Source organism: Salmo salar, chromosome ssa06, assembly GCF_905237065.1.
Source record: "Salmo salar chromosome ssa06, Ssal_v3.1, whole genome shotgun sequence".
Classification (NCBI taxonomy): Eukaryota; Metazoa; Chordata; class Actinopteri; order Salmoniformes; family Salmonidae; genus Salmo; species Salmo salar.
The window spans coordinates 28,643,857-28,659,517 of NC_059447.1; the positions used below are offsets into that span (position 1 = coordinate 28,643,857).

The 15,661-nt window shown below is 41.7% G+C and overlaps 2 protein-coding genes across 2 annotated transcripts; both read right to left on the reverse strand.

The window, feature by feature from the left end:
• Positions 1-1,846: 1,846 nt before the first annotated feature.
• Positions 1,847-5,864, reverse strand: ndua4 (NADH dehydrogenase 1 alpha subcomplex subunit 4; the record flags this gene model as incomplete). The annotated part of the gene is given in 4 exon segments (NM_001146612.1): positions 1,847-2,115; positions 2,537-2,597; positions 2,815-2,900; positions 5,734-5,864. Coding segments are annotated over 4 exon segments (246 nt in total). The 3' UTR covers positions 1,847-2,058.
• Positions 5,865-9,829: 3,965 nt separating this feature from the next.
• On the reverse strand, positions 9,830-15,022 carry LOC106601597 (solute carrier family 35 member B1). The gene is made up of 9 exons (XM_014193928.2): positions 14,373-15,022; positions 13,748-13,851; positions 13,459-13,589; positions 13,325-13,355; positions 12,268-12,425; positions 11,995-12,121; positions 11,270-11,376; positions 10,904-11,057; positions 9,830-10,601 (listed from the first exon to the last, which is right to left on the reverse strand). Exons 1-9 carry the CDS (start codon positions 14,492-14,494, stop codon positions 10,549-10,551), a joined length of 987 nt encoding a protein of 328 aa, XP_014049403.1. The 5' UTR covers positions 14,495-15,022; the 3' UTR covers positions 9,830-10,548.
• Positions 15,023-15,661: the final 639 nt, after the last annotated feature.

The following is a 15,661-nucleotide window of genomic DNA, read 5'->3' on the forward strand; positions in this document are numbered from 1 at the left end:
GACATCCAAACTATGAAATAACACATATGAAATAATGTCATTACCAAGGAGCATTCCAGGTGAAGCTGGTTGAGAGAATTCCAAGAGTGTGCAAAGCTGTCATCAAGGCAAAGGGTGGCTACACTTTTTTGGTTACTAAATGATTCCATGTGTTATTTCATAGTTTTGATTATTTTTCTTCACTATTATTTTACAATGTAGAAATAGTACAAATAAATTAAAACCCTTAAATGAGTAGATGTGTCCAAACTTTTGACTGGTACGATAAATAAAAAATGATCTTTGTCTGCATAGCATAAAGTACACAATGTAAATATGTAATTAGTACCTGTGTGCACACACATAAACTTGCACACACACAAACTGTGGTGGAAGCATTCCAAGTACCTACTCAGATTGTCAGAAAATATGAAGCAGGGGATAGGTATATGGGGCGGCAGGTAGCCTAGTGGTTAGAGCGTTGGGCCAGTAACCAAAAGGTTGCTGGATCAACTAACGGAGCTGACAAGGTAAAAATCTGTTGCTCTGCCCCTGAACAAGGCAGTTAACCCACTGTCCCCCGGTAGGCTGTCATTGTAAATAAGAATTTGTTCTTAACTGACTTGCCTCGTTAAATAAAAAAACATGTAAATTCTGGATGGACAGTGTATTGCTAGTCTTTGGTGTTGCTGGCCGATGTGACCAAGAGGTCAGGTGTCATGTGAAAAACGGTAAAAATGCTGTCCAGTGGTTAAGGTGAGCCAGGACCCTTGAAGAATTCATGCAAACTTTTCTTTATACAGCCGGTTTCTCACTATTGTCTGTTCTTCAAGTTCTAGGGAGCCGTCACCACGTAATAAAGAGGACCAATAATATATATCCAATTTTATATTGTGACAATAGTTTGTATGACTAAGCAGAGGTCTCACGGTCAGAAAAAATACTCATGGCCCCAATTACAGTGGTCTCTGATAAAGCACAGAAAGTAGTCTTCAGATTAGTTTTCTACAACCTGAATATTTCAGCATAATCGAAGGGGTTCTTTGTAAAACAAATTAAAGTTGTGAAGGAAAACGTTTCATCTCTCAACTAAAACAATTATTGTATTGGAGACAAAGCCTGTCCCAACCTTTAAGAGGGTGGGGGAAGTTCTTATATGTGGCATTTTATTCCAATGTGAAGCCATCCTTGACATTTCCAGTGTTGTGTTGGCTGCACATCCTTTTCAGAGTTTTCCCAGCCTGAGAGATGCAGTGTGACCTGATGACATTCACAAACTCATCAGGCAGAGCCATGACATTCTAGGAGAAACACCTCCGCACCAGTCTCCCTGAGAACCCGCTTTTATCTGCTCCGTTAATTACTCTCGGGAACATTATCATTGCTTTATTGGTTGCTAATACAATGCCAACCTTTACAGTCTGTTATCCTTTACTCCCACCTGCCTGGTTTTAGTCAGTGAGTGATTGCAGACCTTCAGACAACAGTGCAGTGCAGCTTGAACAGATGGTCAGACCATGTGAAGATCTATCAACGGCTCATCTGATAACTTGTGGGTGAGCATATGCAGTACCGAGCATGTTGTCATACTGTAAATTACACTGGACCATAGTCAAGCGTATTATGATATACATGTATGCAGACAAAGCCGCCAGGTGGAAAAGGAGGGCAAGGAAGACAAAAGGTGGCATGAGGCAAAAACCAAGAGCAAAATATTGAGTCAAGTCAGTGTGGGGAAACAAATGACTAACTTCATTATTTCAAACCACAACAAACCTATAATGTGGTACCAGAATATTATGTTTTAGGATTAAAATCAGTCCTGAACCCCTTAACACCGACTACAAAGAAATACAGACATAATTTTCTCTGTACACAGGAGAAAATACTCCTTAACTTTATTGCTGCACAACCATGAGGTATGAGGGGGAAAAAAAGAGATGGTTAAAAGGTCAAAGGGGACGGAACTTGTGCGGTTTAGCCTCTTTGCATCCACTGGTTTCAAGTTACAGGTGTAAGGGACATCAGTGTTAGATATAAGTCATTTCTTTCCTCAAGCCTTTGGTCCAGCAGAAGAGTTTAGAAGTCAGGACCCTCTTTCTTCAGCTTGCTGTAGTCCATGTTCACCGAGTAAAACTATGAATGAAATGAAAGAACAATAAAGATTAAGGAAAAGACCATCAGAGATTAAATATTGATGAATAACAGTAGATATTCTAAGCAAAAATCTGCCTTTACTTTCTGAATCATTCCCAGGTTTGTTATTCAGTCAGTGTCAAACTTGCTTTGTTGTTGTGACTGACAATTAGATTGGCTGATCAGATGACTTACTAAACTAACAGGATTATAGTGTATAATTAATTAAACTATGGGATGAGTGGAATCAGACGACAGCTCAATGACATTTTTGGCTCAAGCCACTACATTAACATGTTCCCTCACTGCGCTGTACAACCTCTGCTCACTACCATGTGCAGCAGGGACCAAGTTTAATGCACTGACCATTGTGATATATTTATCCAGACATAACGGATCATCCTGCAAGTGATTGACCTACCTTGTGCTGATGTGTGGGTTCCGTCTTGTTCCATGGCTCGGGGTTGCCATTACGATTCCAACTACAGACAACATACATATTGAAATGAAAAGTTTAACTAATAGCAATATACCCGTCTTGCACATTGAAATTGACACCGGTGTCTGACTTACGACTAACTTTTGCTAAAGTTACATCAAAACACTCAAGGTCAATCCAGTTCCTATGCGGTTCTCATTTCAGACGGTTTCCATTTGGACTGGAGCCTTATTAGTGGCGTGTTTTACAAGGACCCTTACCTGACATGGGGTCCCATTGCCAGGCGCAAGAGATACGCCCCAGACATAACCGTCCCACCACCGATGAAGATGAAGAGGGGGACCAGCTGGAGGGAATAGAAAAGAGTTAGGGGGAACAATAGAGGACAGGGTAAGGTGGCAATCAAGGGAAATATGGCTATCATAGGGCTGACCCCATTCAGTCAACTGAGCGATTGTTTGGTCGATACATTTTTTATTTTTCATGGCACAGTAGACTCCTGTCTGATTCGTGCCCGTCTCAGTGGACTAATCCATTGCGGAGGCCGCTGGGGATGGCACAGTCCATCATACTAAGATGAGCATCGGCAACGCAAGGGTGCCGTGAGGGTATTTGAGAACATTTTGAAAACAAGTGAAATTCCATTGGTTTTCCATAAATGACTACTGCTTTGGACCTGAAGCTGATTGTGAGAGTATTCCTTAGGCCTACAGTGTGTGTGAAGAAAATGTGTCTTAGGTATAATTAAAAAATGTTGCGTGAAGAAGGTAAGTGTGGCTTAGATGTACAACGTTTGCATCTCTCCAGAATCTGCTCTCTCCCGCCAATTCGTGTGCATTCATTGTTTCATAAATTCATTGTGTGAATTGGTTTGTAATGGTGTCCATCAAGTCACCATTACATACATGACCAGTGGTACATATACGGTTCATTCCCACCATTTCTAAGATACGTTTGTTTACAGTAATTTATGCTAATTCTATATATTATTATTATTATTCTCATTGTCGGAGCGAACACATTTGCAGAGCTCACAATTTATGCTACACTTATTTCATTCCATTTACAAGTTTTGTCAATTTAGTCATTGTATTTTGTTCGGAGCGCTCCTGTCGATGTTGAGTAAGGAGGCACACCTGATTACACAGAAGTAAATCTAGGCTATCTGGCCTACACGCAAATGTATGAATGTGCCCATTTGGGGATGTCCGATAGTATTACTGATGGTCTTAACTCACCACCACTAATGAGCTGTGGAGCTCCTCAAAGTATTTTTCTTCTTCCTCAAACAGCAAGTCAGTCTTTACTTTACATCCATTGAGAATGACAATAGTTCCTCACTGTATTCAAAGAATCTTTCCAGCTTGCTCACTTACGATAACCACCGAGCCTCAGCATGAAAATATAAAAGTAATGCTCTGGTCCAGTGGCTCATTAAACTCTGAGGACCAATAAGAGTTGATACAGTTGCCAGTGCAAACTGTGGGCCAGACCCAGTTAATACAATGTTTCAAGTTCGTTGCAGATGGAGTAGAGAGATTAACTATTGAAGAACATGAAATGAACAAACCTCCATGCATAGCCAATGTTATTTATAGGATATTTATTTTTATCAGGATATTATTTACTTGCAATGTTATTTGTTGGCTTTACATTGATTCTTTTTACCAAGTTGGCAATACTAAAAAATACATTATTGTAATGGAAATTAAACTGTTCCACGAAAATGTGCATGAAGTGGCAAAGTGGGTGGGGTTATATCCTGCCTGTTTGGCCTTGTCCGGGGGTATCAGCGGACGGGGCCACAGTGTCTCCTGACCCCTCCTGTCTCAGCCTCCAGTATTTATGCTGCAGTAGTTTGTGTCGGGGGGCTAGGGTCAGTCTGTTATATCTGGAGTATTTCTCCTGTCTTATCCAGTGTCCTGTGTGAATTTAAGTATGCTCTCTCTAATTCTTTCTTTCTTTCTCTCTCGCTCTCCCCCGGAGGACCTGAGCCCTAGGACCATGCCTCAGGACCACCTGGCATGATAACTCCTTGTTGTCCCCAGTTCACCTGGCCGTGCTGCTGCTCCAGTTTCAACTGTTCTGCCTGCGGCTATGGAACCCTGACCTGTTCACTATGATTACTATTATTTGACCATGCTGGTCATTTATGAACATTTTAACATCTTGGCCATGTTCTGTTATAATCTCCACCCGGCACAGCCAGAAGAGGACTGGCCTCCCCTCATAGCCTGGTTCCTCTCTAGGTTTCGGCCTTTCTAGGGAGTTTTTCCTAGCCACCGTGCTTCTACACCTGCATTGCTTGCTGTTTGGGGTTTTAGGCTGGGTTTCTGTACAGCACTTTGAGATATCAGCTGATGTAAGAAGGGCTATATAAATATATTTGATTTTGATTTGATGAAAAACATAACTGGTTAGATAAATTGTAAATTGGCACTCCACATGAAAAAGACTCCCGGCCACTGGTGTAGCCTATTTCCGGCAACTTCAGGAGCATAATGGCAGGACCGAGGAGGGTCGTCTATAAAAAATATTTTGTAAACTGGATTGCTTTCCTCCCCCAAAAAATACTTTCGCCAAAGTCCCGAGACCACAGTTACCCGATTTCCACCAAATAAAAAGTACTTTCATAGCTAGTTAACCTTTTTCAAGAAAGGGCCACTACACTAGGTCGTTCTGTGACACTGGTATACTAACGTTATGTCCTCGGTTAACCGCCTCGTCCTTGACTGAGTTGAGGCCTTTTTTGGCAGGTCACAATTCCAGCAACTAACCATCTAGCTAAACACGCTCGCTCCCTCCCTTGGACAGCCACTTAAAAAGTTTAAATAATAGTAACTATACATTCAATTATTTTAAAGACCTTGCCCTTTCAAGTACATAACCCACACTGGCGCCAACTAGCTAACTAGTTAGCAAACAGGGCCGTTTAGGTCTGTGGTAAATGCCACCACTTGTCAATCAACGATCAATGCAGTAAACACCATATCGTTATATTCAATCTTGTCTTTTTCCAAACACGAAACAATACATGACAAAAAGGCGACATTTGGGGGAAACGAGTAACGTATTAAAAATCGAATGTGGTTAGCTTCGAAGTTAACGTTAGCACGACGCAAATCCCCCCCAAATAATCTATACGATTTAGCAAACTCCCCGATTTCACATGTACTTACTGCTGGGTGGCTTTTAAGTTGCCGGCTAACTGTGCTCAGCATTGTGAGGGTTTACTTCTCCCAATTTGTACAGCAATAACCGGATTAATGTAGGCCTTGCCAGGCAGGAACTGAGCGTATTTTCAGACGCGTTTCAGAGATATCAATGATTCTTATAACTAACCCAAGATAGACCACAGTCTGTCGTTTCCAATGGGAGCAGATGAACGAATCATAGTGGGTCGAACAAGCAAGGAGGTGGGAGCAAAGCACGAGCCAGTGAGATCCATTCGCCCTTGCGCTCCTAAACAATGCTTCTTTTTTTTTACTTTGGCAAAGGGTAAAGTCTACAGATTCTAGTTTTGGAAACAGAAACCTGTATGGAGATAAAATGTTTCAGCGATGAGAAAATTTGCAGAATCTCGGCCAAAGTCCAATCTTCTCCCACTGCCGGCCGCTAAGCTTCCTCTCGTCACCATATTTGGCAGTGAGTGGAAACGCCAACCGGATGCTTCACATTTATACATCCGGTGAAATATCTGTCTCATTGTTCTATCTGTGGAGATTCCTCACGCCCTTGAGTCCTCAACTCGTTCTTCTTCTTCGGTGTGGTTTAACGGCGGTTGACATCATTCATATTTATGTTGCAATACTGCCACTAACTACGCTCGGGTCTAAATCCCTTTATACTTTTCGGAACAAAATTAAATACAATAATATGAAGAAAAAACTGTAATCTAACCATTATAAACCCAACACCCAATTCCAATATTTAAAACCCTATCTGGACACCACCACTCAACACACCCTGTAACTCTTCTGAAGTAAATTCTCCTACACCCAAATATTTCAATGCAGCTGCCACCAGAAACTCTATTTTCTGTGACTTATGTTCCATCGCCGTGGTTGATAACCATTGATATAAACTTTAAGAAGCCAATCTAACTGAAGCATATGTCACTCATAGGCCTATCCTTCTGTGCTGGCGCAGATCTACTACTCACTTCCATTTCATCTCCAGAACTGGATCCAGTGTATGGCTCACTCTGTTTTCACTTGCCACCAGCCTTCTTCGACCTACCATCTCCCTTTTTTTCACCATCAGATTCAATCTCACCCTCTGCCACCCTCACTCTCTTCATCCGACACCTCTCTTTCCCTCCATAATTCCACCATATTCCAAAAATATGCCTCCATGTGATAACAGTGTACTTCTCCTAACATACATCTCGTTTTTATCCTCTCAAGGGACTCACTTTCCTTCTCCCTTGATCAAAGTCTCCATTCCTCTCCTCCTTCTCAACAAAGTACAACATTTTACACTGCAGTTTTATTTTCATTTTCAACCAGTAGGCAGAGAAGGTTTAGTTCATCCCACCACATAATATGTTTGTCATCTGGCAGTAAATAAAGTACCTCAACCTACTAAAGCTTTTACCAGTCCAATTATATCTGATTATATTCCATCACTGATTAGCTTACTTCAAGGAAGGGAATAAGGAAGGATGCTTTTTCAAAGTATTTGAACAGGGCCTCAGTAGGTTTGAAGATGAATCCCACCAGTCATACAACAGAAGCATTCATGGGAGAATATTTGTAGAGGGATGTCAGATTACTTTCACTTGACTCTGTCTCACACACCTACAGTACTTTCAGTAATGATACTCCAGCGTCTTCAGGGGTAGACCAAGCTTGACTCAAACTAACCCTTGTTCATCCAATACCTGAGCCACTATGCCTAGCTGTCGGAAGCTCTAAACTAGGTGGGATGCAACACTATCCCCTAGGAAGCGGACAACGACATCATCCCACTTCTGATAACAACACAGCAATTTTGTTGGGTAGCCGACCGGGACACAAACCTGCGTCCAAACCACTGCACCATCAGGTCCTTTGGTGTTGAACGAAGAGGGCTGTAAAACAGTATAGTTCTGTTGAACTATTGCTATTTGACAGCATTCTTGTATATTATAAGGGTGATGCTACATCAGAGAACAGCATCCTCACACTACGTGTTGTAATTCATCTGTCTCTATCAGCAGGACCTCGGGATGGCTTGCCCAAACAGTGGGCTGGACAATTTAGTTTTCTGTGTGCTCTGCCAGCGTCCTGCAGCTCACCCTGTTAATCAGATTGCCTCGCCAACATCTACCAACGTTAGTTTCCTCTGAATTGTATTTTCACTGAAAATTGGTCATTAACATCTCATAAGAGTTTCTGCACAGCCTGTCTATGATGCTGTGTGGGAACGTTCCAACCAGTGAAGTAGACCTAATTTGATAGACTACAACGAACAAACCTTCCAAAAGTCTTTCAGTATTATGTAAAACAAATGCACTCCCATGACATGCTTACATGATACATTTATAATTTTGAGAAAGAACTAGGTCATTGTCAGCCTGGTGTTACAATCCTAGAACCATGGAAAACATGTTTAATTGTCATATCAAAACACAGATTCAAGCCAAATCATGACTCCTTCTGTTTAATTTCATCTGGTTTTAATTCTCTGGAAAATAATTATACGTTGGCAGATTTTCATCCAATTTGGCCAAAACTTTCAATAAGAGCAATTTATTAAACATACAGTGGAGGAAAAAAGTATTTGATCCCCTGCTGATTTTGTAGTTTTGCCCAATGACAAAGAAATTAGCAGTCTATCATTTTATTGGTAGGTTTATTTGAACAGTGAGAGACAGAATAACAACAAAAAAATCCAGAAAAAAGCATGTCAAAAATGTTATAAAATGATTTGCATTTTAATGAGGGAAATAAGTATTTGACCCCTCTGCAAAACATGACTTAGTACTTGGTGGCAAAACCCTTGTTGGCAATCACAGAGGTCAGACGTGTCTTGTAGTTGGCCACCAGGTTTGCACACATCTCAGGAGGGATTTTGTCCCACTCCTCTTTGCAGATCTTCTCCAGGTCATTAAGGTTTCGAGGCTGACATTTGGCAACTCGAAACTTCAGCTCCCTCCACAGATTTTCTATGGGATTAAGGTCTGGAGACTGGCTAGGTCACTCCAGGACCTTAATGTGCTTCTTCTTGAGCCACTCCTTTGTTGCCTTGGCCGTGTGTTTTGGGTCACTGTCATGCTGGAATGCCCATCCACGACCCATTTTCAATGCCCTAGCTAAGGGAAGGAGGTTCTCAACCAAGATTTGACGGTACATGGCCCCGTCCATCGTCCCTTTGATGCAGTGAAGTTGTCCTGTCCCCTTAGCAGAAAAACACCCCCAAAGCATAATGTTTCCACCTCCATGTTTGATGGTGGGGATGGTGTTCTTGGGGTCATAGGCAGCATTCCTCCTCCTCCAAACATGCGAGTTGAGTTGATGCCAAAGAGTTCCATTTTGGTCTCATCTGACCGCAACACTTTCACCCAGTTGTCCTCTGAATCATTCAGATGTTCATTGGCAAACTTCAGACGGGCATGTATATGTGATTTCTTGAGCAGGGGGACCTTGCGGGTGCTGCAGGATTTCAGTCCTTCACGGCGTAGTGTGTTACCAATTGTTTTCTTGGTGACTATGGTCCCAGCTGCCTTGAGATCATTGACAAGATCCTCCCGTGTAGGTCTGGGCTGATTCCTCACCGTTCTCATGATCATTGCAACTCCACAAGGTGAGATCTTACATGGAGCCCCAGGCCGAGGGAGATTGACAGTTCTTTTGTGTTTCTTCCGCTTGCGAATAATCGCACCAACTGTTGTCAACTTCTCACCAAGCTGCTTGGAGATGGTCTTGTAGCCCATTCCAGCCTTGTGTAGGTCTCTGATTGAGAGGGGGTCAAATACTTATTTCCCTCATTAAAATGCAAATCAATTTATAACATTTTTGATATGTGTTTTTCTGCATTTTTTTGTTGTTATTCTGTCTCTCACTGTTCAAATAAACCTACCATTAAAATTAAAGACTGCTCATTTCTTTGTCCGTGGGCAAACGTACAAAATCAGCATGGGATCAAATACTTTTTCCCCTCACTGTATAGATAGGCTGATACCATATTATGGTTTCCCTTTTACTATGTAGTTTATGGAATATCCTACTTGTATTTTTAAAAAGCAGCAACATTTAGCTGTCAGACTGGACATCAGTATCATAAACAAATTGGTTCATTTACAGTATTTTATGTTTATTATTTCCATAATACAGAGAGGCTAGTTGTCTGCCAAGATAATAATGGAAATGAAGACTAACATCCCGAGTCAACTACATGGAAGTTTTCAAACTCCTCATCTACAGCATGTCAACTTTCAGAATCTTGTGCAGGTCTCAACAACTTGAGATCTGATAATAGAGTTTTACTTGGAAAACTTCTACTAACTGACAAGTCAATCGACTCGTTTATTAGGGTGTTTTTCTGTAACCAATTTCTTTACTACAGTTACAAATACCAGTGAAAACCAGGCATTCCTTGGTGACGAGTTCATGAGGTAAATCTTGGAGCTTAGATTCATAGGCCTGTGTGGTTTAGATGTAGTCCAAAGGGAGGAGCAGCCTCAACAACCACAAGGGATTTGACATGCATGTTGTCATCTTTCCTCTGCCCACCCATCTCATTCTGCCCCATTTCCTCTTCATGTGGATGTGGTCTAAGTAGATGATGCTTGTCTCTCTTAGTAGGTTCAGGAGAATGGGGACGTTTGAAAACATAGGGGCTTCTTTCATGATTATGTAAAATAAAATAAAAAAAATATGGTAACTAACAATGACTAAGTGTATGTAGGTGTACTGCCTTGGCAGGATGTGGTAAGAAAATCAGAGAGATATGGATTTCTGTCCACTGGACTTTCAGTTTGTCAGTTTTGCATGACACATATTCCAGGTTCCTTAGTGTGTGGTCTTCTTTGGTGTCTTGCCAAATTTGGCATCAAACCCGAGACCTTAAATGAGAAAGCACATGATACAATTAAGACAGTAGAGGTGTTTAGTCACCTCATCAACCAAAAAGAGACGTCACTACTAGTTGAGGCCTCTGAGCTCTAATGGAACATTTCCATAAGCAGCTGAAGAGCAGCTCAGTATTTCAACTATGAGGTGAAGCATAAAGTTACTACAGACACAGGAGCACATGGTGGAGGGAGATGGCGAGTGTGAGAGAGAGAGAGAGAGAGAGATTGAAACAGAGAGATAGTCACAACATCAGAGAGATATTAAGAGTTAACAAGTTAATGTTGTTACTCACCAAGGAACACCAGGATAGTGCCGACCCACTGCATGGTGTTGAGGACGTTGCCGAACAGAAGGACAGAGCCCAGGATGGTAAAGAACTTCCGTGTGGTAGTGACGATGGAGCAGGTGAGAGGGCCGAAGTACACCACAGTCATGAAGATGAAGGTCTAAGAGGGGAAGAGGAGTGAATGACTGTTACTATAAAAGACCCTCTGCAATGAAAATGAGAGCAAAATAACGAAAGACCACTGTAAATCACATACTGGCACTTATCCATAAGAATCACACGCATGTGAACCAATTAAAATGTATAATGTGATTTGCAGACATGGAAATGTTTTCCTTTTAACACACACAGTCACACCCATGTGAGACCCACCTGGCCTAAAGCACTAGTTATTCCAAACAAAAGGATGTTCCAGAAGATGCTGGGGTGACGGTCTGTGAAGCTCAGGAAGTCCCATACCTCACCTGTCCACAACACCCCTGAAAGAAAAACACATGGGATAATTTACTGAAAGTGACACAATTCAGCATAAATTGATTTATTTTATCCTGCATGTAACAATTGCTTTTTAATTTTTTTAAAATTTTTATTTAACCTTTATTTAACTAGGCTGCTTGATTCTTATTTTTTTTATCTCAAGTTATAGGATTGGTTAGCCTTTTCTTCTGCTACAAATGGGGGGAGAAGTCAATTAATTACTTTAATTCTTTTGGAATCAAACCCATGCTGAGATTTGGTTCCATGACTTTATGGTGAAAATGCCTGTTCCAAACTCAAAATCAACAGTGGATTAAGGGCTCCCCCTACTGGTACAGAGCAGTAACAGCAGTTTGATTGGGTTGAATAGAACTGGGGAAGTGGGGACTGCTTTGGCCAAAACCGAAGAAAGGGTTTCTGATAAAAGTAAGGCTGTAGAAAAGCATGAGATTGGGACACTTAGACTGAGAAGGAAGATCTGAGATGAAGATATTTTATTGAATAAATAATGGTGTATTTAGTAGAGACGTGGAGCTGGCAGAGATACAGAAGAAACACAAAGCAGAGAGATCAGACAAAGTGTATATTTTCACACTAGTGAGGGGAAACAGGTGTCTCACCTAGTCCCAGCACCAGGGTGGACCACATGTTGATGTTGAGCATCATGTGGTTGGCACTGGTCTGGAAGAGACTCCTCATGTGGTCCTGGGCCACACCAGTCAAACCGTCCATGGTCAGAGATAGCAGCTAGGATACAGGGAGAGAGAAGGTCACATTTACAAACCCACAGAGGCACAGACAGCAAATACACATATAGGCAGAGACACACACAGAGAAACACTGACCAGGTCACAGAGATAATACCACAGGCAGATGAGGACAGTTACACTCACCAACAGGATCTCCCCGAAGCCAAAAGCAGATTCTGTGGAAGTGACACTCTTGTTGGGTTTATAGAGGAACAGGGCCACCCCGCTGACGATCAACAGCACACACAGGTACTTGGCCAGTGGGTATTTCTTCCTCAGTACAAATACACCCAGAATCATCACTGTGGAACCAAAGGCAAAGGGATGCGAGGGGTGGTTATCAGCAGCAGCCATCACTGGTCTATTAGGTTGATGTGCACATAGAAAGACAATTCAGTCAGGGGGTAAAAACCATGGTTATGTAGATTAATGGGCTGCACGTGCTCAAGGGATAAGACTGGTCAGTGTATTACTATAGAACACACTAACCTTAGACAGTGTTTACATATTGCAACATACTGGGCAGGACAGAAGACTAGGCTCCTGTACTTATTGTTAGCATGACACTTGCAGTCATAGGGTAGTCTACATGAGGAGTCAGAGACTCACAGCAGGTGCATGCAAATAGAATGTATGTTCATTAAACAGGGACACTGAGTTTGGAAGGGCTGATGGGATGTGTAGTTTAAAAAGGGTGCAATACTCAGAAATCACACAGATATTTCCTGGTTGCTAAAATTCAAATAGTTTGTCAAATTTCAGTGTATGTGACAAAACAAGCCACGTATAGTGTAAATAATCATTGTACCATACAAAACCGAAAGTAAAAGATGCAAAAACAAAACTTAAGAACGGGAAGGATAGAAATAGTGCACATAGAACAGATACACCGCTTCTTAGACTGGCTTGCAATGAGAATGACAAATCTATAACTCATATTTCAATGTGAATTTGGTTCGGTCGCCCAAAAAGTTACATATTGCAACTTTAAAAATGGCATTGGAAATGCAGATAAGGGAGTCTGGCTGACACTGAAACATGACACAATGCTGCAGTAAGAGGCCCTGCAATACAATAAGGCAAACTAACCCCTCAGACCTGCCCTGGTCACCAAGCCAAAGGCTGCATACGACTTGTTTATTACATATTCAGGTGTTGAGAGTGGGGTCAGGATGAGCAATAATATAATTATTACACCTACCTGGGATGGGCTTACAAGACTTCCCCAACACCTGTGACAACAATAGAGAGGATGTTTAGATATTAGAATCCTAAAATATCACAAATGATGATGATGACAGCGAGGCACTGTATGGGCTGAGGGATAAGACTGACCTGTGTGGGGTAGTTGACATACTGTAGGGCAGAGTTGCTGGATACCATGGCTCCAAGATAAGACAGGGAACACACTCCATAGAGCCAGCTCTTGGTGTGGTCTGGTCTGGAACCCTCAAAAAACTGAATCACTAAATGGGGAGGAGGCAGAGAAGAGACATCTATAATACATGGAGATTCAACACCGACAGACCATTGAAACACCCACGGGGGGAAAGACATGTTGGAGATGACTGTGTTGGGCAGAAGGTGAAAGGCCATGACTGATGACTATGTGTGGCTTACTCACAGATCTTGGCAAACCCAGCATTGATGATGCATTGGATGAATACCAGCGTTGTGGCATAAACAAACTTCTCCTTCTTCTCCCCCTCACCATATTGTCCTCGGGTACTGGGTATATCAGACAAACAGCATTATGACAATTCATCAGTGCAACCACTCATGTTAATCCAGAGTTAATCCACTTCTTATTACACATATAAGACAGGTGTGACACACAACACACAGGCCTTGATATTCAGCAAGGGAATTATTTGTTAAACTGTGGAGTATCTGTAGGCTATAAAAAGAGAATGAGAGAGCAGTGTGAGGTACTAGTAGTCTGCTCTGGTTGACTACAGATACAAATCATCACTGGAAACAAGATGAGATTCCTCACCCTTGAGTGACATACCATTCAAGACATATCTACAGTATGTAGAAAGCTTATGCCATAGGGATATAGTTTTTTGAACATTTTCAGCTTTGTAGAGTTGGCTCGCCTACATTCAATAATGACATGAACTTGTTGCACTATAGCATCAGCAACTAACATATGTGCACAAAGAAACAGCCAATAAAAGCAATGTGCATCAAGAGCCTGTTTTGAAATCAATGATGTCGCTCGGATGTCAGACCAGAAAACGACTTACATTGTCTCTTGTAATATGCCATAGTAAAAATAACAAACGAAGACTCCGAGGAAACAGACAATGAATCGTACACGATCGTTCTGCAAAAGCGAGGGCTTCCCCGCTCCCTTTCCTGCAGCCATGCTGTCCTCTAGCTGTCCGGGTATGGAAACCGATACAGATCCGATCCCCGTACCCCTCAAAGCAACGTCCCGCTCCACAATCCCAGATATCACAAGCCCGGAAATTGTGACGCTGTAACGTTCAACTAACTGGGCAGACAGTTGCTAATGTGACTACAGATCAGTCTGTGGTTCCTCTTCAAAGATTTAGCTAAATGTGCCTGTTAGCTAGCTAGCTAACGTTAGTTAGACAACGTTAGATTGGTGGGTTGGTTGTTAGCTAGCAATTAACAAAATCCACCATTGTTGTCAATCCAGCTGTCGCAGTATAGTGTTGAATCCGGAATATATGTCCTTAATTGCAGGTCTCTCGTACTAGCAAACGTTACTCCTGTCCCGATCCAGGTTCTGTCAAAGGCATCCCATTCAGACAGTTTTCCCGGTGGAAAGGATACCGGAGTGTAGTTGTTTTCATTGAGAGACGTCAGAAAACAAGCTGTCTCAAAGACCTCAGTGGTTCATTAAGAGCCCTCAACGGATATGCCTGAGCTTGTAGCTACTATACCATTCATATAAAACAGTGCTGGCAGAACGCAGATGCTACAATTTTATAACTATGCATGAACCATGTGATTTGTTTTTCTCCTTTGAATCAACTTATATGCAGCATACAAGGTAGCTCGAAAATGTTCTTATTTTTGTTGATGTATCAAAATATTCATCTGTAATATATATGTGATCTATACTCTTTGATTTATTGTTCATTTAAATGGCAGTTCACACAGACGACTATTGAAAACATTTGCGGGGCTTTCTCGAACTTGTCGCGTGTCTTTTTTCGTACTGGGATGTGGATGGATTCTATTGGTCCAAATAAGGTAATAAACCTCTAGATTCGGCCATTGAAACAGACAGAATAGTGAAAGGGCGGGGCTTCTACTCCAGAGACACAGCTACACGTGTCAAAGGGAAATTTGACAACAATGAAATAATGCACCACCACATTTGAGCATTGTTCAATAATCATGACTGAACCATTCACTATTGGTTTAATGTCCATTTAGTGTTAGTGTCCACTGTCAAACTAAAAACATGTTTAAACAACTTCAATGCTTAAAACGTGAAATTATACAGGAAAGTAATGGAAGAACACCTACATATTGGTGATACCATGTCATTTTACATCAC